Raw genomic sequence first — 25,732 nt, 5'->3', positions numbered from 1 at the left:
GCTGCAAAGGAAACTAACAAACACACCTAGAGTCCAGAACTCAAGAAAATAACACCATACTATGTTTCTACTTTACCACCAATCGATGAAACATAACAGGCATTGGCTGTGGTATTTTCTATGCTCTATCTCAGAGGCATAAGTAAAGTTGTATAGCGTTTTAGAATTTGAAGGGAATTTGAGGTTCATTTTATTCCCCCTCCCTACTTTTTGGAAAAGAGGCAACAAAACTACCAGCCATGAAATTGTGCAGACAGAAACATGACAAGAACTTAGAGGTTCTTGTGTTATTTCTAGTTTTCTTTAAGGGGATATTTTTCAATGTTTTCAATATTGAAATATTCAAAATATTCAATATTCAAATAGTCAATATTTTCTAACATGGGGATATTTCAATATTTCAACAAACATTTATTGGATGCCCACTGCATTCTAGGTGAAAGAGGTAAGACAGATAGGACACGGCCGTTGTCCTCTGATATTTCATACTCTATCGTGGAGACAGACACACAGATACAAACAAATGTGTTCAACAGTAGTAGTAGAGGCATGTTCACTTATAATCCGTTCATCATGTTTATTGAGCTCTAATGATATTCCAAGTACCACTTCTGCCTGCAGAAAGAAGGGAGGGCTTCAGAGACGAAGCACTATTTGAACTGGTTCTTGAAGGATGGACAGTACTCGGTCAGAAGAGAAACATGAAAATACCTCTAGGAAGAAGAAGCAGTTTCCATAAAGCTTGGAGATATAAAAGGCTGTGCCCATAGAAAACTCACATGGGTAGAATGAAGGGCACAGTCACATGGAGATGTTTGGTTTAGACTATAAAAGACTTATTAGCATGTCATAAAAATACAGACTGGTTTCTATAGGGAGACATTTCAGAGGTTATTTGAATTGTAGATGCTGTTGGTACCCTTTCCATATACTCTCATCTTCATAATTTCAGTATATGTCAGCCTGACTTTCGATTGTCAGCACCTGCACTTCTTTGCCTGACTTTTCCTCTGGCCACAAAAGCTACTTTGCCTGACTCCGAGGCAGGTACAGTGTTCTGGGAAATTACCATTGCTGTTTCCCCATCATCACCAACAGCCCTTACCAATGACTATCAGCATTTGCTTTATAAATACTCCAATTCCCTAGTCCTTCCAGTGAGGTAACTCTGAGGGGTGTGTTCTGCACTGGTTTCCAAAATTTTTCCAGGAAGATTAAGCTCCAGGTGCTTACAGTGACCACTGGTTTGATAATGTACTCTTTATTGGCTGCCTTCTCTTCCCTGTCTCACTTTCTTTCCATATCCCTTCTTTTACCTCCCAGATTAAGTACTTGCACTTGATTCCTTGCTTCAGATTCTGCCTCTGGGGAAACCAAAGGAACAAGTGACAAGACCAGATTTGTATTTCAGAACTACATCTCATGTGTTTGTATGCAAGACAGCCTAAAAGGGAGGAGACTGGAGGAGGACAGGCCCCTAGGAGGTTAGTCAGTGCATGGATTCCTGTGCACAGTGATGACTAAGGTAACATCAGTGGGAAAGGTCAGGGAAAGTAAAGACTATAAAAGAAAAACTGAGTAACTGGATTCCAGGAAAGGGAAAGGAAGGAGTCACATAGACAGTTTAACTCAGACGTTACCACAGAAAAATAAATTAGGGGGAAGTTCAAATTTGGGAACTGAGATGTTGCACTTGAGGAAGAGTTATATCCTCAACTAACTCAGTAATGGTGGTGTATAAAAAGAAACTACAGACTTAGAAGATAATTTAAAGACAGAATTGATAGGACTATCCAGCCAAGTCCCCTAAATATCAAATTTACATAAAGGAAACAATATTTGTAGAATAAAAAACATTTGCCCATGAAAGGTTAACATGAAGCTATCAATTTCTCTCCTTTTTAATTTAATCTATAACTACTTAAAATTAAGCAGTACATATGAAATGAATTTTGATGGTGATACTGTAAACTGTTCTAACCAAAGGGTAGTTTGATATGGATAAAGATCTGTGAATAGAACTCCTTTTTAGTTTGAAATATAAGCTGGACACTGATTTTTCTGTCAAAATCTAGACTTGAAATACCTCCAGCCATCTCCTTGTGCCTGACAGGATGGAGAGGAGGGCTGCAATACACAAGCCTCTAATCAGAGATGGAAAGCAGGTGCAGGACCCCCTCCCAAAATATCCCCATTCTGCATAAATAATCATTTAGAGGAGGCTTTCTGCAGATATAACAGAAAGGAACATCGTCAATAATACAATTAGTGGGGATTCTGTCATTTAAAATCTGAATTATGAAAGACTCAGATTTTTCTGCAACTTGTCTTAAAGGCCATGGGGGAGAAAAAGGAAACAATCATCCTAAGTCCCAGTGGGGCATAAAAAGATCTGCAAAACCATACAATAAGAGAAAAGGACCCAGAAAAAGGCAACCCCTCTAATTTCACCAAGTCTTTAGTGAGAACTAGATGTCAGGTATCAGAATCTCCTCATGCATTATCTGTCATTGTCAGTTACACAATAAAAAACATGCTATAGTCAACTGTACTGGACATGTGCACAGTTTTCATGATGTACTATGTTTCAGTCATGCTGTACTGATCAGTTTGTGGTCTTTGTGACACCTTGAGTTGCTGCCATCCTTCAGGTGTTGCTCCCAAGAGATGGAGTAACTGGAGTTACAGGATGGACTCCAACTGCAGTACACAGTTGGCAGCTGAATTAAAAATTCAAGGCTGGGGCTTCCCTGGTGGCGCAGTGTTTGGGAGTCCGCCTGCTGATGCAGGGGACACGGGTTGGTGCCCCGGTCCAGGAAGATCCCACATGCCGCGGAGCGGCTGAGCCCGTGAGCCATGGCCGCTGGGCCTGAGCGCCCGGAGCCTATGCTCTGCAACGGGAGAGTCCACAACAGTGAGAGGCCCGCGTACCGCAAAAAAAAAAAAAAAAAAAAAAAAAAAAAAATTCAAGGCTGATTCGGCTTTTATTTTTCTATGTGTTATATGTACCCAAGTACAGATAACTCCTGAAACCTCACTTGGGCTCTCAAATTAGAGAGCTGCCCTGAATTGAAACCCTGGCTCTGCAACTTACTAGCTGGACAACACCAGACAATTACTTAACCTTTCTGAGGCTGCTTCTTCACTGATAATATGAGGAAAATAAATACCTAATCTTAAGACTGTTATAGCAGAGATAGCAGTGTGCTACAGGTCTAGCAGTATGACACATGGTAGGTGCTCAGTTAATTATTATTATCATCAACAGTATCATTATAGATAACATCTTATTCTGAAGTCTAAATTTGTAGGACCGAAGGTAGAAGAGTTGTGGAACATAGGACAATGTTTTAGATGGGTTGCAGCGATGGCTGCCTCTTAGATCTTCTAGCAATTATTCAAGCAGGTAGCAAACCCACCCTAAATCAAGGACCTCAGAGAAAAAGAGAAGACAAGAAAACCTCTAAAATTTGTCTGGCTGTGTTTATAAGACTTAATCATCAGCTTTTAGTAAAAACCCTTTAAGAGTATATTATCTAACACCAAGATAGTGAAGTTGCATACTATAGGCACCCAACATACATTTGTTAAATAAATGAATGAAAATATGGATATATGAAAAATAATCTTTACAACTGTTACTTTTTTGAGCTGTTTTGGTCTTAGATTTGTGGTCACAGGGAATTTGCTGCTTCATAAATTGCCAACAGAGAAATGGTTTAAGAAAAAACAAATTACAGTTAGCTAGCTGTTTTCATGCCTGTTTTTCCCTATCAGATTATAAACCACATTCCTCAGTCTTCTTTCCGTCATTCACTCAGCTATTTACTGAGTGCCCCAGAGTACCAGGCACTGCATATGGTACTGAATTAATGATGTAGTTCTGCGTAGAAATGTTTCCAAGTGGTAGTGCTATGTCTGTTTTGATTTTATGTACTGCAAGTTTCAGCAGAAGCAAAAAAAAAAAGAATATTTCTTAGTTGAGATAAGTATCATTCCCTATGTGTGTGAATACCAAGATAAAGCCTAATATTATTTGGAGAAGAAAATATTGTGAGAAAAGTGGAGAAATACAGACCATTTTCAAGCAGACCAGGATGAGTAAAAAGGGAAAATAGTCCCAAATACACATTTACAAAGAATCACTAAACTGGTGAGACAAGCCAACCACTCGAATAAGTATGTTTCCTAAGAAGCAAGCAAGATAAACAACCATGATTTTTAGCTAGCATTGTTTCAAGTAGGCAGATTTTCCAACTTTGTTAATCTTACATCCAAATCATAAATGGATTATTAAGTTTAATAAATATCTTTTCCAGAAGTCAGCTACAGGCAACTCTTTAATGGCTTTTGCAGATGGGAGAGAGAAATTTTTTCATGACATGTTTCAAATAACCAGTAAGTTTTACCTTGCTTATATGCAAAGTGAACGCTAAACTAATGGTTATTTCAAGAAAAGCTTCCATAAGCAGTCTCAAAAGAGAATGAGTAAAATTAAATCTCAGCACATGTACAGTTTTAAAATGTAGCAGTATAATGCTCATTTTCGGTCTCGGCAGGTAGAATAATACTGTATGAATGTTGCTTTAGGGATTCGTCTCGTTATTTTATAATTTACTAATATTTGTGGCAGCGAGAGTTAAATCAAAATCTTTTTTTGACCAAATCCATTACCTTTAACTTATACTCATTTACAATATGTTTTCTGTTACAACCAGTGCTTATTTTCACATTTTCACAAATTTTGCTATACTTGGGAAAAACTATAGAACTTTTTAAGAAAAAACTGGAACTTCCAGTTATTTCTGTAAGAATGTTTATAATAGGTGCTTTAAACAACAGATTTCTTTATAGATTCTGCATATGCCATTATAGAGTAAGTTAAAGGCTAAATGGGATAGTAACTAGGTAGCACAATAATACTGGATATTTATAAGAGAATGTCTAGACTGTCTCTATATCTTCATAAATCAGAAATATGAGTATTCTAAAAATTATTCAAAACATAATTCCAGTTTTAAAGAACTGTATATCATTTCAGAACAATTTATCAAGAAATTCTATTATAATTGACTCTAATCACTATGTTAATAAATCCTAGCTGCAAAGATAAACTTATACTATAATTAAAATATCTAAGTTATTTCATTGTAAAAATAGGAAAAGAGCCGTGGCAAATCCATGAACTGAGAAATAAACTGCAGAATGATGGAATCTTTAGGAGAATCTTCATGTTATACTAAATTATTCACAATAGAGACCTTTATTACATGAGATCAACAATATAATGATATTGTGGCCACCGCCTAAGACTTCAAAATATTTTTTGTAATAGTGTTTTCTACTCTATTAGAAAGTATCTGTCATGCTATTTAGCCAGTTTTATAGGTGTCTCAATATAATGTCCAGTCCATAATAGGTACCCAATAAAGAGTGAATGAATGAATGAGGGATCCAGTAGTGAATGAACCACCCGTTTAGGATTCAGTAGCCTCCTAGCCCCAGGTCCACCAGTAACTACTATGTGATCTTGAGCACATCACTTAAGAGATTTTAATTAGATCTATTTCTACATTCTTTCAGCCCTGTGGACCGTTGTTTTTATGACCCTTGCATTCTGACCAGTCTTCATGGGTATAAGAAGATGAACACAAACAGCAGGGGGCAGCAGAACACTTCTGATTTTATAATTTTAGACCAAATGACCCTTCAAATCCTGAGAAATTTCATCTATTCCCATCTTTAAACAGCTTTAAAAAATCCATCTAACAGGCTAGATGGTTCTCTCAGTGTCTTCATTGTTGACAGTCACAGGGGCTTATTTTGCAGTCTTCAAATCAGATATGACTGACAGGATAAATTGAAGGCACCAACAAGAATATTTCAGTTTCAGTCATTTATAAGAATATTTAAGGAGATCCTTATAAATGAAACTTAAACTCATATCAAATAATGTACTGGGCTTTTAGTCTTATAAGCCCCTTTTCTAAATAGCTCCCTGACTTTTAGTAAAAGTTCCATTTTACCTGGGTTGATATTTTAATCCAAGCTGTGCTTCATAGAAAGATGGGTTGCTAAATTAATGAATATGCCATTGAACTCAAACGATTGAGTTGTCTGACGGGTCACGTTAAACATTATGATTTTTCAGTATAACCATGTTTATTTCAAAACAGATTTATACCTTTAAGAGTACACATATTGGAATTTTTTTTCAGTTTTATGTCAGAAAAAAACAATTTTGCCTTAAGATCAACAAGGGGGCAGTAAAAGGAGGAAAAAAATACTGGATGTGAAGAAAGACTGTTGGTAAACACATCTGCTGCAATTCCTAAGGCAACAGCCCTTGTCAAGAGCCATTATTTATTCGTGTTTTAGTTCGAAGTTTAGAAATTGCCACTGTGCTCTGTGAAATGCTTAACACATTGCAAACTGATACTATGATAAACCTGTAGCCAATTTACCTTAAAATATAACAAATGCCTCTTGATCTGTAGGTAATACAGCAGCCACATTACTGTTTCTGCATGAGAAGGGAGGATGGTAGAAAGGTTCATGAAACTTTAATGTTTGAAAGTAATGAATATATTTACCTGCTGCAAAAAGCATGACAGCAACAGGTCTGTAGAAGCGCCTTCGAGATCCCACGCAGATGGAAATCAAACCCACCAGGAATGCAATGAGAATGATGGCAGCACCGCCCAAGAGTAAAGCCAGAGTAGCAATCTGCCAATCTGGAAAGAAAAAAGAAAGGCATTGCTTTTTTCAAGCAGTACACTATGCTCAGCCCGCAGTCACCTTGCTGCAGCTAAATAGACGTGATTTTACTGCATACCAAGCATCCTTTGGGATTTGAGATGTTTTGCAACAAAAATTACTACAAATGTCCTTATTCAGAAAAGTCTCCTACACTAAGCTAAACACAGTTGGGTTTTTTTTAAAATCTTTTTTATCCATGTACCCAAATCTCACTTATCCTTCCAGACCCACCTTGAAATCTTCGCTAAGCACAGTTTTTAGACCACAGGTTTGCCATGCTTTTCTTCCAAGGACTCTATTAAGCATTCATGCTAAATTGGTGCCCCCTGCACAACCTATTGTCATCATTATTATTATTTAATTTTCTATTGAACTGTAAAGTTCACAAATCATAAGTATAGAAAGTAGAGGACTTGATGAATTTCATGTATATTTACACACCCACGTAACCACCACCCAGATTAAGATAGAGAACATTTCTATCACCCAGAAAGTTCCCTCATGCCCCTCCCGAGTCAATTATCACCCTTCTACCCAGGCTACGAACCAACATTATTTACGTATTAGATTTGCCTTTTCTTAAACTTTATATAAATGGTATCAATTCTTTGATGTCTGGCTTTTAAGTCTGTATTTATTTTCTGTCTGGCTTTTATGTCTCTGATATTCAACCACGTTGATGCATGTGGCTGTAGTACATACTCTTTTTTTTATTGCTGTGCTTTCTTAGAAAGCCTTCCTTTGCACACACACACGAAAAACCCAACTTTTTAATTGCCTTTCTCTCCCTCCCCGGCCCCCAACTAAAACAACTCCCCCAGCAAATTAGCATCAGGAAGATTTGTTGTTTGTTTTTTCCTCTTCTCTTTCCTTTCATTCTAATCTTACTGTTGTATTTACCACCATAGGGATGGTTTCTGAAAGTAAGTATTCCCAGGGTGCCAGAATGGACTCTAAGTGGCTCCTTGGCTCCTTTCTTCATTCACACGCGTTAACAGTAAGCATATACTAACCACTTACTATGTGCAGGCTTCTGTACAGATACTTTGAGTCTCCCATGCCCTGAATGAAACCGAAACCTCACTGAAATGTATTTGTTATTTCTTATAAAATAAAGATTTAGAAAGAGTATGACACAAAACTGGCCCATTTTCCATTTTATAAGAGTAGAATGTTCTCTAAGAAGTAAAGTGAATATATAAAAGCACTATCCAGCTTAGGAAGCATCACAGAAAATGACACTGTGGAGAACATTCTTTCGTGGGTTTTGTTTCAAAGTCCCAGGCTGCCTCTTCTGGTCCTCACTTTAATGTATGTGCAAGAAATAAAAATAGACTTTAACCCATGGTTAAATTGCAATGCAGTCTATCCAAAGTCAAGAACTCATGATATTTTGATGCTGCACTCTGAAATTATCCCTCCAGACAGCTCCCAAAGTGCACTCTTTACCACTGCAGGATAAGGGACAAGTAGAGGAACCTACAATGCCCTAAGATTTCCTTCTTTTATTCACACTTGTATAACCCTGCCTCAAGCATCCCCTTCCACATCCTCTCCTCCTAATAAATTCTGGAAATACAGCTGGCACTGAACTAGAACTCGCACAGCATTCAATAAACAAACAAACAAGGGAGAAAACAGAACAAGTCCATACTCCTTAAAATATAAAGATGAATCACAAGAAAGTGGAGAGCATTTTTTTATGCCATCTATTTGTAACAAAGCAATGTAACTTCAAACAAAAGTATATCTAGCTTTCAACTAGAGTTTAAAAGGATAGCCATACTGTGGGGTTTTTTTGTTGTTGTTCCATAAAAGCATGTAGCTTTGAATTAAAAAAACAAAAGAACAATCCTTACATTTGGAAGTCTCTAAATTTCTTTGAAAAAGTTTATGCATAGCACAATTTTATTGCACTTTAACATAATAAAAATCCTTCTGAAAAGTTATAAGTTGAAATTTCTGAATAATAAATCAAATTTTCATTATATCTAAATGTTTGAGGTACAAAAAAAATAATAATAAAATCAATCCATCCAGACATCAATCAAATTCCTGCAGGCTTTAAGAGCCAATGCTGAACATTTTCTTGTTGGAGTATTACTTTCATAAAATGAGTATTGCTTTTAGCAACTTACTCCAATTTATTTTAAATGAATAAGAATTTTGAAAGTATCAATTTTGTTTAAATCAAGATACAACTTATTCACTCACTTTAAAAATATCTTAAAAATAAAAGCACAAGATTGCTTTTTTCCAATCAGCTCTTTCACATAGCCCAAAAGGCATAAAATGCCATACATTTGACTATTTCTACTTTTCAATCCAAAATAAAACAGGAATTTTGATCAATTTTCTCTACTTTAAATATCCTCAAAGAATAGCTAAAATATATGTATTTATTTGCATTTTGTAAAGAACAAGACTAAGAAAAAAATTGGCAAACTTTCCCTCTAAAGGGCCAGATATTAAATATTTTCGGCTTTGTGAGTCATGGTCTCTGTTGCAACTACTCAAGTCTGCCGTGTTGTGTGAAAACAGCCCTAGGCAGTATGTAAAGAAAAGGAGCATGGTTGTGTCCCAATAAAACTTTATCTACAAAAACAAGTGGTGGTCTGTCAGGCAATAGTTTGCTGACCCCTGGTCTATACCTCATCTATATCTATATCTATATCTATATCTATATCTATCTATCTATCTGTCTATCATCTATCTATTGATTGATTGATAGAATGTGTTTTTTTAAATTTATTTATTTATTTTTGGCTGCATTGGGTCTTCGTTGCTGTGAGCAGGGGGGCTACTCTTCGTTGCAGTGCGCAGGCTTCTCATTGCAGTGGCTTCTCTTGCAGAGCATGGGCTCTAGGCACATGGGCTTCAGTAGTTGTGGCACATGGGCTCAGTAGTTGTGGCTCGTGGGCTCTAGAGCACAGGCTCAGTAGTTGTGGCACACAGGCTTAGTTGCTCCTCGGCATGTGGGATCTTCCCAGACCAGGGATCAAACCCGTGTCCCCTGCACTGGCAGGGGGATTCTTAACTACTGCGCCCCGCAAGGAAGTCCTCATGTACCATTTTAAAATGTTGAATTTTCTTTTAGGTAAAGGCCTCTCAGACAATAATAATTTCATAATGAAGTCAATTTGATTAATGAGTAATACAGGAGTGGAAAGTGATGCATATCCAGCATAACAGTAGAAAACTGCAAAAAAAAAATCCTAATTTCACATGTTGAATTTCCTTAAAATAGTAATACTTTATTTCATACCGAAAGCCAATAAAATGCAATAGAAGCTACAGGAGAATAACAAGTATTAAAAGGGACTAGAACCTAATTAGGAGGGGAACCTCTTGTAGCAAAGGAAATAGTTCTAAAAAGTAGATGAATACAACCAGTTCTGATTTTCTTCTATATGTCCTGTATTTAATTTTAAGTATTGAGGCTGTGACTAATGAGAAAGTCACTTTAGACATAAAGTCAAAAAGGAGCACCAGTCACCAGCATCTCCACAGTTATGATATTGCTACCCTTCCCTTTGGTCCACAACCATAGCTATGCCTGCTCAAACAGAAAAGCCATTTTATTTTCCAAGAGACTAGAATTGGGCCACATATGTCTGCCACTGTCCTGGCCAGAAGCTGGGGCTTAGACTGAAGTATTGAGGCTATATCTCTGGTGGACGGTGCCAAGTTTCGGGATTGCTGTCATTATACCCATTTGGAATGATTCACTTGGGCAGGTTGCCCAGGACCAAAGCTTTAACTCGCTGACCAGTTGAACATCAATCAGTAAGCTGAAAAAGCAGTTTGAAATGGCTACCATAGTCAAGGAGGCTCAGGGTAGTTTTCAAGGTTCAGCACTAGGCACATTGGAGCTGAGAACAGTGCACGTGGCATTGTGTCTCTTTCAGTAAACAGCAACAGAATCCACTGTCCAAATATTAGGACCTGCCTCACAGATGAGTTAAAGCCAGGGACTATGCAGATAGGTCTGATACCATTTTCCTCTTTCTTACTGAACAAGACTAGGAGATGGGGAATAAAACAAGTCAAAAATACTTTTAGAGATACCTACTAATGGCCATTAAAATAATAGGCTGGGATTCATGTTTACAAAGACATGTATTTACTTATCTACCAAATGTAGATTTAACAAGAATATATACATATAAAATATTTTGCTATATACTACAGGACTCGGGCAATTTTACATTAATACTATAATAAATGGCTGGAAAACTATACATGAATCGTTTTTTCCATTAGAAGGTTTGCATGCCACAAATACTTGCTATCCCATATTCAGTGTTTGCAAAACAAAATGTCATAAAATTCTCAATTTTCAGCTCCATTTCTTCAAAAAAAACATCATTTTAAGTTCTCATAATTTGTTAATTTCTATATCAATCTTAGTCCCCCAATTTTATAGCCCTCACAGTATTTAATCAGATGAAGTGTTAAGAGTCCTTAGAGATTTATTACTCGGAATTAGTTTTATACATTTCTATAAATGATATACTGATACTGTAGTGGAGCAGTGAACGTAAACCAGCTCTGCAGAACATCAGTGGCCATGGTTCTGTTTTACACACTGCAGTGCTCTGCACAAGTAAAATTGCTCATTGTTCAAAGTTGGGCCACCTGATTTGAAATCTGAGTTTGGTTTCTAAGACCTGAGAGAACAAGTGATAATAGGTTTGGAGGAAATAATGTACAACCTTGGTCCATAAACTGGTTAGGTCTCAAGTGGGCTGGGAGGGATGTTTTGGATCCGGAAATGAAACCTGAAATGAGGCTGGCATAGTATCTGTCAGGTTCCACTTAAGAGTATTTTGGCAAAACTGACACAGTGACACACCGGATGCATTGGAACTGTACCTACAAAAGCCAAGGCTAAAGATAAGTATGTGCTTCCCTATGACAGCTTTCTCTAACAGAAAAAAGATAAAAGGAAAAAGGAAAAAAATAATTAAAATAAATAAATATATATAGATAAAAGACAAACACACAATGTTATACTTTCCCCCGCAGCTACAGAACAAAAATTGGGCAGTCCATATGTCAAAACATCAAGTCCAACATTAATGTGCAACTCAGGAACTAAATTCAAATCCTCTTTCTAAGTATTTTTATTAGCGGGTGCCACAGTTTCCAATGTCTATAAATGCTTTAGTATTCTGCAGAATTGTGCTGACTTACTTTACAATCTAATACATGAGACTGGCCTGAAATTGCTACTGCATTATGAAAATTCTATGGGCCACATTATAACTGCCAAATTGGAGAATTCACATTCCCTTGGGGAATTCACGGTCAAAATTTACTTCTGATTTTCAGGAAAAGCAAAATCTAAATGATGATACATTTTCCACACTTTTGAGCCAAGGTCAGTGTACCACACCAGTGCCTAAAGCTTTCCTCCACCCGTCTCATTTCAAAACCTTTAACTCATCAGACACTGGCTAATTTATTTACCTCTGCAGGTATTGTTTATACGCTGAGATTAGTTCTACTGTATGTAAATCCTTGAGCACACAATTGTCACTTCTTCTAGGAAATTAGATATAATTAAAAAGCAATGAAGAAATACATTTTTAACCTTATAAATTCAAGTCCCACAGCAGGAGTGGGTGGTACTTCCCCGAGTGTATTCTAATATTTTAATGCACAATTCTCACTATTCCTATAATTCTCATCAGAAAGTAAAATATTGATTTTCATAACTTTTATAATCACACTGAAATGTGCCAGAAAGGCACTTATATTTTTACCTTTGGATTCTCCAAAAGAATATTCACCAAAATGATATCCATAACTGCAATCAAAATCATTCACTACTCAACCTAGAAGAGTAATCTTTTCTGTCATCTTGACGCTATCTCACAAGCCATCCACAAGTTCTCCTTAAAGTTACTCTGCATGTGGCAGATGAAGTGGAAAATCGGAACCATTTGTGAGTGAGTTTAAACTTAGTTTTCTTGGCTAAGTTGCATCCTGACCTAAATCCGTCAGCATTGCGTTAATTTTCCACTGTTCCATGGGATACAGACACAAGCAAAGGCAGCCAAAAGAAGAATCCGGATTCTCATTTCAATAATTAAAATGACCATCTCCTTTTTCAAACAACTAATATCAAAACTAACATTCACATGCAAACAAATATTTATGGCAAACAACTACGTCTTTCATAAAATGACAAACAGTATAGACACTGTGTACACCGAGCTGCACACAGTCAAGTGGAATGTCAGAGAAGCACCTACTATAAAACCCATGTTAAGTTGGCAACAATATGATTTAAGTCTCACTCTTTAGGCCCATTTATGGATAAAAAAATGTGTCAGAAATACAGCGCCAACCTGATTTTAAGCACATAAATTACCCCAGGTAACCATCCAAATACATAATGCAACAATTTTAATGACCAAAGTGCAGGTCAATTTTACCAAAATTTTGGAAAATTCTGGGGGTCCAAGAGTGCCAAACAGGTTATTAATTTTCAATCCATGACAATTTCATTCAAGACTTCTGAGTTGTTTTGTGTTGATGTTTGAAGAACACACATACTTTTTTCTTTACAAATAAAGGGGCACTTTAGCTGCTTCACAGAATTCTATCACAGAAAATTTGGGGAAATGTAATTTATCATCTAAACACCATAACATAGTGGTTTTTTCCCCAAATAAAACCATTGTATACACTGCTTAGCCAAAGCCCTGCTATTAAAGTATGTTTCAGTATTTAGACAAAAAAGAAAGACACCATCACTGCTAATGGCTGCTGTTTCTTACCAAGTATTATATTAAAGATTTCGTTAGCATTTGATGGTAACTAGTATTATCTAATGGGTACTGGTACTTCTCAATAGTAATTCCTAATCATAGTACATATATAAACTTGTGATGTGTTTGTTACATCAAACATTGTTCTTCTCTACTCTTTGGAAAAAACCTAAGAAGGTTACAATTTGGAAAACTTGGTTATTTGGAAAAACGAGAAGAAAACCCATGCCAAGACTAGGAGTGGGTGACCTGCCTCTAAGCAACTAAAAAGCTTTTGTGATGGGTTTAGCGTAGCTAATAATAAAGAGCAGATGGAAGGCAGCCAGCCAGTCACCCACGATCAGTATTAAAACACCCCCCAGTAAATATGGAGGGATAAATTTGGCAAGCTAGTGCCCCCACCAGTTCCCTGTTAGCAAGCTTCTTTAGATGAGAGCCCTTCTTCTACCCCCCTGCAGAAGGTGAATTTATATTTATTTCCTCCTTTATAGTACTTCGTACATTTGTATTATTTCATTAATTTGTTTAAAAGAAACTTTCATTCATCACCTTGCTCTCACCACCAGAACGACTAGCTGATTTTGTACCAGGACAATGCTTACTCCCTGCTAGGAAATCAATGAATATGTTTCAATGAAGTTAACTACTTGGATACATACGAGAAGATAGAAAAAGGCCTCCTGGGACATTTCTATCTCTCTTTAAGTCACCTACTAGTGCTAGGAAAAGACTCCAGGTTGCCTTCACAAAGCACTATGCATTATGATGAACATTTGGTTTCAGGACCATAAAACATGACAGAAATAAAACTCCTTCTGATGGAAATTTGAGTCCTTTTGTGGATGTGCCTTTTCATGCATAGAGAATATGTGACTCGGAGTCCCAACTTCTATTTTTTTAACATCTTTTTGCCTAATACGCATATATTTTGAAAAGACGATCAATATTTGTGACCTTATCTTGAAACATGGCTCATTAAAACTATCATTTTAAATCTCACAACAGTTAATAAGCTGGTAGAGATAAAAATGATCTAGATATTTTTTTCCTGGTTTTCTGGAAACCATGGATGCTTCATTTTTGTAGGGGTTATTGTTTGTTTAGTTTTGTTTTGTTTTATTAATAGGAGTCTTTGGTGCCAAAGGCAAGACTACAATAGAACAGAAAATTGATGGTCTACTTATGTCTCAAAATCCCAAACAAATATAGGAGCAAAAAAGGGTAAGGAAGGTGTCCTTGTCTAATTTTCAAGGGAGATGATCCAATACTTTAAAAAGACTGGTAAGATTTAACTGTCCATGCCTTTGACATGTGAGGATGAAATTCTGCTTAAGGAAAAATCTGTCTCATAAATAAGTGTATCTTAAAAAAAAAAAATAAAGCCAGAACGCAATAATAAGTGTTTTTTGTTTTTGTTTTAATCTTTATTTATTTTTTGGCTGTGTTGGGAATCCACTGCTGCGTGTGGGCTTTCTCTAGTTGCAGCGAGCGGGGGCTACTCTTCATTGCAGTGCGCGGGCTTCTCATTGTGGTGGCTTCTCTTGTTGTGAAGCATGGGCTCTAGGCGCGCAGGCTTCAGTAGTTGCAGCACACGGGCTCAGTAGTTGTGGCATGTGGGCTCTAGGGCGCATGGGCTTCAGTAGTTGTGGTGCGCAGGCTCAGTAATTGTGGCGCATGGGCTTAGTTGCTCCGCAGCATGTGGGATCTTCCCGGACCAGGGAGCGAACCTGTGTCCCCTGCATAGGCAGGCTGATTCTTAACCACTGTGTCACCAGGGAAGTCCCCCAGAATGCAGTAATAAGTTGATAGGAAAAATCAGTCTCTTGATAAATAAATGTATCTTTAAAAAAAAATAAAGTCAGAATGCAGTAATAAGTTGATCCAGTGAAATTTATATGCATATAATCAAGTTAAGAAACTTACATGGCTGGCTTCCACAGACTTTTGGAAGTGTTTTTCAACTTAAAATCAAGCAGTTGTTTTAAAGAACCCTATCATAGAGAAACTTAAAGAAAAAGAAGTTTTCATTGATTTTTAAGGACTAGCCACGGTAACAATGTAAAATTTGATGATAAAAAACATCTAAAACTTAATGGACTTGTCAACATAAATGAGTCTATTTGAAGACTCTTTAAATTCTATGGGAAATCAAATCTTGGATGATAAATAATCTTCTAAAAAGTAGACAGCTGTTTCACATGCAGTCCTTAACTTCTTCATCGAAAATTCCGTACATGATAGTATTCAACAATCCTTCAAATACCAAGAGATAGTTATCTGCAATATTACTGGAAATTCTGAAAACCCACCCTGCAAAAATACTATGGCTAAGTACAATCTCTCTATTGAGTCTTTAATATTCTGTCTTGCCTTATTTTTCTTGTCCATGCAATAAATTTAATCGGGCAGGATTATTTTTTAAAATCTTTTCTACTCCAAATGTGCTGTGATTCTGTGACTCAACATATGGGCAATTATCAAGAGAAGAATCATGTTATTAAAGTAGTGAAAAAACAAGCAAACAAAAAACATCCCTGCAATTCTCATACCTTTCTAGCACTACAAAACTTGGCTCCTGTATGGAATTGTTACATTTTAGTGTTCATGTACAAACCATCTTGTCAGACTCATACAAAACCTTCTAAGAAAGGCTAAAATTTTATCATGAAGTAGCAAATTAAGAGTTCAGATTCTTAATCAGTTTGATCCTTGATCATTTGAGACTATAATCCAAAAATGACCTAAGGTTGAATATATAGAGAGAAAAACGTTCTCTATTTTGTAGACAGGTTAAGTTTTTGAGGTCATTTGATTCCAAATCTAGAGTAATCCCATACAAGCGACTAATCATTAAAGCCATGTGTTGGTTGAGGGCAGTTTTTGCCCCAGCCAAATGTTATTTATACAATTGATTCAAAGTTCTTAAAGAAAGAAGCTATGTAGTTGTCTTGGTTCTTCAGAGGCAATAAAGAAAGAATGCAGATTTCCGGCTAGACTCCAGTGTCAGACTATACTTGCACATGTGGCCCAAGAGCATTTCCTATCCTACATGCTCTTCTACAATGTGACCTTGCCACTGCTCCATCAAGAAGTAGAGCCCAATTCTCCTCCCCTGGAATCTGGACTATACATATGGCTCCTCTGTGATTTCCCAGGCTGCTTTAGACAGAGACTGGTTCTCTTTGAACCCTTGCTCTCAGCAAAACTACTCATCCTGTAAGAAAAGAAGTCCAACTATGCTGAGACCATCATGCTAGAAAGGCCAGTCCCAGCTGAGTCCAGCCTCCCAGCCATTCCCAACAATAAGTCAAACCCCATGAAACCATTTGGAAGAAGATCCTGCAGTTCCAGATGTTCTAGTTTCCAGCCATTCAAATCACCCTCAGCTCCAGCTCCACACATCCTGGAGCAGAGACAAGCCATCCTCATTATGCCCTATCTGAATTCCTGACCCACAAAAGTCATGAGCATAAAAAAATAACTGTCATTTGACACCACTAACTTTGGGGTTGGTTTGTTTTCCAGCATTAATAACTGGAACACTCTTGGAGAAAACCTGTCCCTACCACTGATTGAGAACTTGGTAAACTTACAAAAATACCTGGTCTCCTCAATAATATATAGAGATAACATTAGCTAAACTGCAAGTTTATTCAACACTGGGAATAATAGAGATGTCTGGCCTGGAGTAGTACTGAATAAAAGGTAGCTATTAGACAATAAATTTGTGATCATGATTTACCAAGAGCACTGTTAAATGCTGGGAAGTACATATCAAAATTTAAATTTGAGACTAACAACACACTTCATCATTCAATGCAAAAAAAGTTTACCACTTAAGGAGGAAAAAGTCCTCAATTATTGAAAAAAATTATCACTTTGGGTTTGCTTCTCTGAATATATAAGGAAGAAATGCAACCCTAATGAGCAGGTATGTTTGCATATTTAATCTTCATGACAAATCATCTGATGACAGTAAGCTGTATGAGGTCATATGATTGGTAAGTGGTCAAGTTCAGGGCAGTTTGAATCCAAAGCCTCATATATTCTTCACAACACTACTCTGCCCTCCTAGAGGATTATGTTATAATTTATCAGAGTTCATAAAGAAGTTTACTGTGATATTTAGGTAATATAATCCAGGGACTTATTTTGGAGCACCTAAAATCCTTTTCACTAATATATCCAGTAGTACTTTGCGGTCTCACTAAGTGGGCTTAGTATTAAACAGAAACCTGAAAGTGATTCTTCAAATTTATTCCTGACAGCGGGCAAAATCTATTGCTTGAGATATGCTTTTGTTTGTTTTGGTTTTGTTTTGAAAGGTTTTATGAAAGGCCAGGCTTCTCACATATTCATCAAATCCCTTAGCTGACAAAGATTGATCTAAATGGCTCCCTGGAGATTACAATCATTCTACAAATGTGAACAAAAGAGGAATTATATCTGCCCACAGATTAAAATGTCCTTTGTAAAAATCAATCTGGGGAACTTCAGAGTCTTAGGAGACCTTAAAAGGAAATCATCATCAAGATCTTTAAATGTTATACTGGGTTTTCTCTGGATTATTAATCAAGAAAGTTTTGGTGCTAAGTGCTGCTCTTTGAATAATTTTCCACCAGTCTACGCTGTATAGGTTAAAAAAAATTCCATTTGTTCTACTTCTGTTCTTTCTTAGGAAACGAGAATAGAGTATAACTGTTGTGACCTCCAGGCTTGCTGAGTTATTTGTAAACATGCATCAATATCAACTCATTTCAAGCAATAAGCTGAACTTTCCGTGGAGTAAATCACATTGCAAAGTTTTCCAATGAAATTACGTTTCCCAATTAAGATATGGATTCAAAATATGCACAGATGATACACATCTGAACTCAGAATCACTGTATCTCAGATTTTCTAAGATTTGCAGGTGTTTAGGCAGTTCCGTTTATCTTAAACTACCACCCAAGACAGGTTTTCTTATAATGCCTTTTAAAGTGGATTTTTATATCACAGTTTTTAAAAAATGAGCTACATACAAAGCACTCTTAAAAGAACCCCTTGTCAACTGAAAATAATAATATTCACCTGTTATTAGCCTACAGCACACTGCCATTTCAAAACTGCCAGTGACTCGTTACAAATGCAGCTATTTTTAGGACAGTGCGCTAATGTTAATATTCCTTGAAAAAGGAACCAACTATTTAATCAAGTATTTTGTGGATGGAAAGCTGGATAAATGCCACTTGTTATATCCCAAAATTACTCTCAGTAAATTGTGTTCATTTGGCCATCTGCACACCCTTACATTTTGCTTAGTCAGTAAATAACACAGACGTCAAAAAAGCAATCTGATTTATATGAAATAGCTACGTATTTATAAATTTTAAAGAAGTATAAAATTACCCTAGAGGTTATACAGTACATTTGAAGTCAAGTTTAGGGTGTCAGCTTTCTATATACACTTGAGTAATCCTATTTGTACTAAGGATTCTCTTATAATTGCTATGGCTGTGAAACCCTGTAATTATATTCTAGGAAAAAAGTTATCAAAACTAAATGCGACTAAGCAAAAGTCTAAAACATTACTATCATTTAAAAATAATATTTAAGATGTATTAAAAGGCTGCCAAAATCATCCTTAGAAATTCTGTGGCCAGCAGCCATGTGAGTACTTCCTATTCTAAACTTCCTAACAAGCATACTTAATTAATTTATTTTTTTCCTGTTTCCACCGCGAATGACAGTCTATTAGCCATTTTCTCATTTGTCTTTTTGGGAAATTTACAGCTTAAGGATGAATGCCTGGATAGTCCCCCATACACTGAATTGGGACACCGGAGAAAAGCATTACAGTTGACTGACACCCGGATTACTGGTTCGTACTAGAAGTGCTGACGCAACCTACAATACACCAGGACACAAAAGGAATGGTTCTGCTGCTTTTGCTTAAAACCATAAAACAGGTTATAAGCGGCAAACGATGCACATTTGGTACCAAAATTAAAATGCGGCTTTAAAAATAATGGCTATGGGGAAAGTTTCCCTAGGAACTGGGCCTAAGTAGGACATATTGTCATCGGTAGAAACATTCCTGAAATTTCCCTTCTGTATTTACAAGCTTGCCTCTTCACGGCAGTTTCAATTCTAATTAAGACAAAGGTTTTTAATTAAGCCCTGAAGATGCTGGTAAAGGGCCTTCAGTAAAACTGTCCTTGGTGGTTCCTCCTGAGGTAATTCATTTCGAGACAAAGAAGTGGATCTCTTAAAATCTTCAGAGAAGACATTTCCCTCCCTGCTTTCTGCTATTCAACACAGCAAACAGACTGAGAAAAGCTGCCTGCCCTTTGGAACGGGCAAGGAAAACATTGTTCGTTTCACTTCAAGCTTCCCCCTTGTTTCAGAATACTGGTGCACAGAAGCTTCAAGTGCACCGAACACTGTAAGAAAATAGACTTTGTAAAGTGGGGAGATGAGCGATTTTCCAGATTTTGTTTCCTTTCCTCCTGCATCCTCCCCGTCCACCACCACCTTGGGGAGGAAAAATGAACTGCTACTACCATAAAGAAAGTCAATAACTTGTTCCAGATAGCCTCCAACAAAACCATTTCCACCAGCCCAATTTGCTTCTGAAGTGTACTTTTTCTAGGAGGAAAACTATTTTATTTTCAGGAACGCAACAAGAAATAAATGCTGCAGTATGAGTTTCAGCAAGAGGGTAGAATAACGGGTTTAGAAGAAAAAATCAGAAGCTGTACCAGCCTCCGATTTTTACCTTGCAGAGTCCTATTACAACTATATTTGCATTAAGCTTGTGCTTAGAGAGGAAAAAAGCAAAGATAAATGGGTATGGAGGCAATGAAGGAAAGATTAGCAAACACTGCAGACGCGCCACAAACTCGAGCTGGCTTCTCCCCATTCCCCACATTCCTGGCCGAGAGAAAAGGATACGGGCCTGAAAAGAAAATGGGAGTTGAAGCTTGTTTCTCCTACCTATCTGAAAAGTCTTTATGCAATCAGGGGGCTATTATTTCAGGAGACAGAGAAAAAGGGGCAAAAGATTCACGTTGCTAAGGAGACGTGCTGGAGCTGGCATTCCTACATAAATTTCCATTTCTATTGGAGAGGGGAAAGAAAGCATATTTTCTCCAAAGTTTATTTGGATCCCCTGGTTACTGAAGAAAGGCATTTTACCAATTTATTTTATCTTTAGTTGTAAACAACCAACCCTGAAAGAATTAAAAGACCTAAATGTTGACCTCCCGCTGCCAACCAGTCCCCTCCACAGTAAATTAAGCAACAAAGACGAAATCCTTCAATAGAAATTTTGAGGTAATATCAAAGAAAAAGCCTTTTGTAAACAGACAAATTTATGGAAGAAACTAAACCAAGTGCACTAATTTCTTTTATAACAAGAAACCAAAGACAAAAGCAAATCTGATTTTTGTGGCTCTTTGTCCTATTTCAACTTGCCTGGAACTTGACACGTTTCCAGTAAGGCTTTATAAATAGTCCCAGAGAAGACAGGGAACTGTCACGAAGGAATTTAATGAGTTTCTCAGGGGTGCGCGTGTAAGTGTATAAAATCACAGCCTGGTCTTCTGCCTTTTATTCCCCTTTCTCTGCACTGACACCAGCAGCTCAAGAATCAAGATTAGCGAGGAATAGGGGTTTGCAGCAAGAAATCGGAAGTTGTCAGATTTCTGCTAAGGGCGTAACATTGGGAGGGCAGGGGAAGGCAACCGGGGCTCAAGGAGAGAGTAAAGTGTTTGTAAAGGCCCTCCGTGACTACCTAATTCTCCGTCGTCCACCCCATCCCTTTGCTGTTTCCAGGGCTGGCTGAATAAGCCACAACTTTCCAGGCATCTGTGAGTACCTCATGCAGAAGAGCAAGAAAGATCTGGAGGACTGAAGAGGCATCTGGAGTGGGAAAGAAAGAAGAGCAACTCTCAACCAAGGACGGCGTCACCAAAAAAGGCAAGGAAATTAAAGCCTGTCCCTCTCCCAACTCTTCACATCGCTCAAAAATTTAAGGAACTAAAATCCAAACCGAAACTCACGGGAAAACCCAGGTAAAGTGGAGTAGAACAGACAGAAACGGGGGCACTCAGAGGTAAACTCAGGCACATTCCTCCTTGAGAGAGAAGTGGGGAAGGCAGACAGAACCCACAGCATCCTGATGGGAGTTGGGGCGCTTTTGCTTGTGTCTTTTTTAACGCGGGTGTGGAAGGCGTTGCATTTTCAACACAGCCACATGGTTCTCGCCTTAAATGATAACAATTACCCAAAATAGCATACGTGTTACTCCAGAGCCCGAGGAATGGCCACGGGAGGAGAGGGCGTGGGACATTGTACTGGGTTTGGCGACCGGGATTGGGGAGAGGTGAGGGGTGGAGATCAGGGAGTTGGCTGGAGCCCGAGGATCCGCGAAGGGCCAGGATGGAGGGGGCGGACTAGGGTGGGGGACACACAAGGAGAGGCGGGTAGAGGCGGTAGCTGTCCAGGCAGCGGGGCGCGGGGAGGTCCGGGGCGGGAGGCAGGGGTCGCGGCGCGCCGGGCCCTCACCGCTGCTGAGTGTGGACTCGCAGTGCCAGATGTCCAAGCTGGCGGGTTTCCGGCAGGACTCCCACAGGGACAGGTAGTACTGGTGGTCGGCCGTGACCCAGGCCGGGCTCAGCACGGCCCCCAGGTCCAGACACAGTGCCAGGAAGATGCACACCAGCCCGACCAGCTTCAGCGGGGTCAGCACCGACACGCGCACCTCCTCCATGCCGCTGCCCGCCGAAGCCATGTCCCGGGCGCCGCAGCCGGCCCGCCCCGCCGGAGACTAGGATGCCAGGCGGGTCCGGAGAGCCGGGAGCCCGACCTCCCACGGAGGGAAGCAGCCGAGCCGCCGCGCGCGTGGACTCGCTCCCTCGGGGATCCGCGCGCTTTCCGCCGCGCCACGAAGGTGGATCTGAGGGGCGGCCGGCCGGGGACCGGGTCGTAGGTAGCCGCAGCGACGCCGTTCCCGCCGTGGACCTTCGCCGCCGGCCCCGCGCAGCGCTCTGCCCGCGCCCGCTCCGCCCCGGCGCTGCCCCGCTCGCTCGCTCCGCCCCGGCCCCTCCCCGGCTGCGGGAGGCGGTGCCGAGCGGGGAGGGGCAGCGGTCAGCACCCGGGCCGACGTCAGGCTCCGGCTCCTGGCTCCAGGCTCCCGGCGCGAGAGGCTTGCGGCCGCCCCACCCCTGCCCGGTGCGCGCGGAATGGGTCCGCTCTCTCTCTGCCCACCGTGCGCTGTGCGCGCGCATTGAGTCCTCTACCCTAGTGTGCTGCGCCCACATAGCCCCATGCGAGCCCTCCGCCCCAGAACCGCTGCGCGGGGCAATTCCTCGAAGCTGCCCGGCCCCCGGCCCCGCCCCTGGCCGCGCTCGCTCCGGGGTCGCCTGGCTTCCCGCCCCCACCCCCTCCCGTCACGTGGATTTCCTTTTCTTAGCGAGCTGGGGTGGGTCCTTTTCTAGAAGGCGTCAGCTGTAGATTCCTAGGTTTCTTGGGCTGTGGCCATTGGAGCAAAGAGAGGTTCTCTCTCAGCGATGTAACACACCCCCTCCCGCCCCGCCAATTTCTCATCCCGGGGGGATTTGGAAGAAGGTGGAGAAAAGTGACAAAAGGCATTTTGTTCTCTTTTCAAACTCAGGATGGACGCAGTCTTGGACGCGATCTCTTCCCCCCCCCCGCCCCCTCCCGCCAGTTTTCCCTGTTTCCTAACTTTCCCCGCCGGCCTACTGCGGCTTCTATTCTCTGGGCTCGCCTCCTTTCGCGCCCCCTAGGAAGGGCGGCGTGAAACGAAAGAACGCAGGAGCTAAAATGGGAATGAGAGCTCCCACCAAATGTGATGTAAACCGTACTTGCTTCCCCGCTGCTGTGTTCTTTGTACGTTATTTAAAACCTTTATTCATTCGGCTTTACATTATGCCAAGTGGGATCTGAATCCCTCCATTGCATTAACCTTTTCCTGTGCCCCGAAGACCTAGCCCAGGGCCTGGCATAGGAAAAGTGGCATATCTTTAAGTAATGAATCTACGCATATTTACTGTGTGCTTGGGGCTAAGGATTCAGCCCAGTTCGACCTTGTCTCTGTTTTTAAGGAGACGCTCTATTTTTTTCCCCCTGTACATGAGGATTAAACTCCCATTGAAACTGAATTTGCAATTTGTAACTGACTATAGTTCAGCTTGTGATTGGTAGGTTATCTGTCTCCTGTATCTCTGACTACTTGCCCTTTTTCCTATAAAAGAAACAACTTATTGATAGTTCATTGGGGGTAGGGGTGTTCCCAGATCTTTCACTGTCTGAAAAAGTTGGGAAGAAACCCCAAAATAGTGGTTAAGATCTGAAGAATGGAAGAAATGCCTTCTCTCTTTTAATGAAACACCATCCTCAACGCTGCGGGAGTTCATACTTTTTGCGGATAACAGTTTCTTTTCTTCTAATCACCTTTCCATAGGGCTGACTACATTTTGACCGAAGCAACATTTTGAATGCAAGAAACAGTTGAGTTAGTGTCAAATGACGAGAATAAGAACCAACTCAATGTGAAATAAAAACCCATTGTTTTCTTACATTTGTTCCCCTACCTCTCCATCGTGATATTTACCGCACTTAACAAAGAATGCTAGAGCACTCTGAGCTCCGGAACCTCTAACTTCCAACAGGATTCTTGGCCTCCCAACCTTCCAAGGAGAAAGAAGCTTACATGCTTATCCTTGAAAACAGTTCCTAATGGAACACTGCAAAGTTATAAACCAGGACGATTAATAGGGAGGACCAGGCTTGGAATATCTTTCTTTTACCTGGATATATGTTCGTGGATTTATAAGGTACATTTGAAAATAATTTTTAAGAATATTTCTTGACTATGCCCTCAAAGTTATCTTTTTGTTCTCCAAGTTCTATCACTTGCCCTTTAATAAGTTCCAGTCCCAGTCTGCCAGTATTTTCTTTATCTTCGTTCCATCTAGTTTGGGCTTCCTTCCTCCTCCGGCCCCACCCTCCCCTTGCTTCGTTTTTCCGGCTTGTACTAAACTGCTTACTTGAACAACTCCATCCTTCATTGTACCACCTATAAAATTGTCTCTGTACTGTCTCAAAAATTAGAAAAATAAGGCATTTTTAACAACAAAAAAGCCAAATTCTCCTAAAATACTCCATTCCTCTTTTAATATGTCTAGAATTTGCACAGCATAATACAGATCACCAATCCTTAATCCTCATTTTAAAAATACAAAAAGCTCTCAAGACAGAAGGGTTTTTTTTTTTCCTTTTCATAAGTTTGTAGCAAACTCATTTGGTAAAAACAAACAAATAAAAAAACAAAAAACAATTACAAACTGATGTGAGGCTATGTATGGTTTTGGTTTATCCCACTTAGTGTGAATAAATATGGAGCCACAAACCCTGTTGGGTGTTGTCTAATTTACAACATATGAACCATAGCATCATTCAACAATCTGAAAAAGTTCCTCAATACAGCTGGCCCCAGAGGTTTCATATAAGGGATAGTGGGCCTGCATTTACTCTAAAAAGGGAAACGGTGGAGCAGAGATTCATAGTTAACATTGAATGAAAACCTACCAAAAAACAAAAAAGGTATCTGGCTGGAAGTAGGATGGGAGGTGACAGCTAAGGGGTGTGTGTGTGTGTGTGTGTGCGTGTGCGTGTGCGTGTGTGTGTGTGTGTGTGTGTGTGTGTGTGTGTGTGTGTAGGAGGGGAGTAGAAACAAGAATTGAAAAAGACCCATATCTGAGGGACTTCCCTGGTGGTCCAGTGGTTAAGACTCCGCACCTGAATGCACGGGGCCCAGGTTGGTTCCCTGGTCAGGGAACTAGATTCCGCATGCCTCAGCGAAGATCCCACACACGGCAATGAAGATCCTGCATGCCACAACTAAGACCAGCACAGCCAAATAAATTAAAAAAAAAAGACCCATAACTGAGAAATGATATGGGCCTACATTGAACTGTGAAGAAAGAGTCCCTTGCTTAGGCAAATTTACTAGAGATCTCTTGGAAGTGATGACTTTTTGGCCCTTCATTATGGTGCCACACAAAGGCCAGACACCCCCTCTTTCACCTGAACCTAGCCTGGGCACCATATCACCATGGTCACCCCTCTCCCTAGACCTCAGGGAGGCAAAGGCTAAGGGCCCAAATTCTATCCCATGGTATAGGAGCTCC

The 25,732-nt window shown here is 39.6% G+C and overlaps 1 protein-coding gene across 1 annotated transcript in view; it reads right to left on the bottom strand.

Moving 5' to 3' along the window:
* Positions 1-22,447, bottom strand: part of TMEM47 (transmembrane protein 47) — a 29,293-nt gene extending 6,846 nt beyond the window's left edge. The window contains exons 1-2 of the mRNA XM_060138003.1: positions 22,086-22,447; positions 6,594-6,734 (exon numbers count right to left, since the gene is read on the bottom strand). Of these exons, the coding sequence (XP_059993986.1) occupies positions 6,594-6,734; positions 22,086-22,311 (367 nt within the window). The 5' untranslated portion in view covers positions 22,312-22,447. The remainder of the gene's footprint in view (positions 1-6,593; positions 6,735-22,085) is intronic.
* Positions 22,448-25,732: the final 3,285 nt, after the last annotated feature.

Source organism: Lagenorhynchus albirostris, chromosome X (genome assembly GCF_949774975.1).
Source record: "Lagenorhynchus albirostris chromosome X, mLagAlb1.1, whole genome shotgun sequence".
NCBI classification, from domain to species: Eukaryota; Metazoa; Chordata; class Mammalia; order Artiodactyla; family Delphinidae; genus Lagenorhynchus; species Lagenorhynchus albirostris.
The sequence above is the reverse complement of the archived record's forward strand: the minus strand, read 5'-3'. Positions and strand labels throughout refer to the sequence as shown.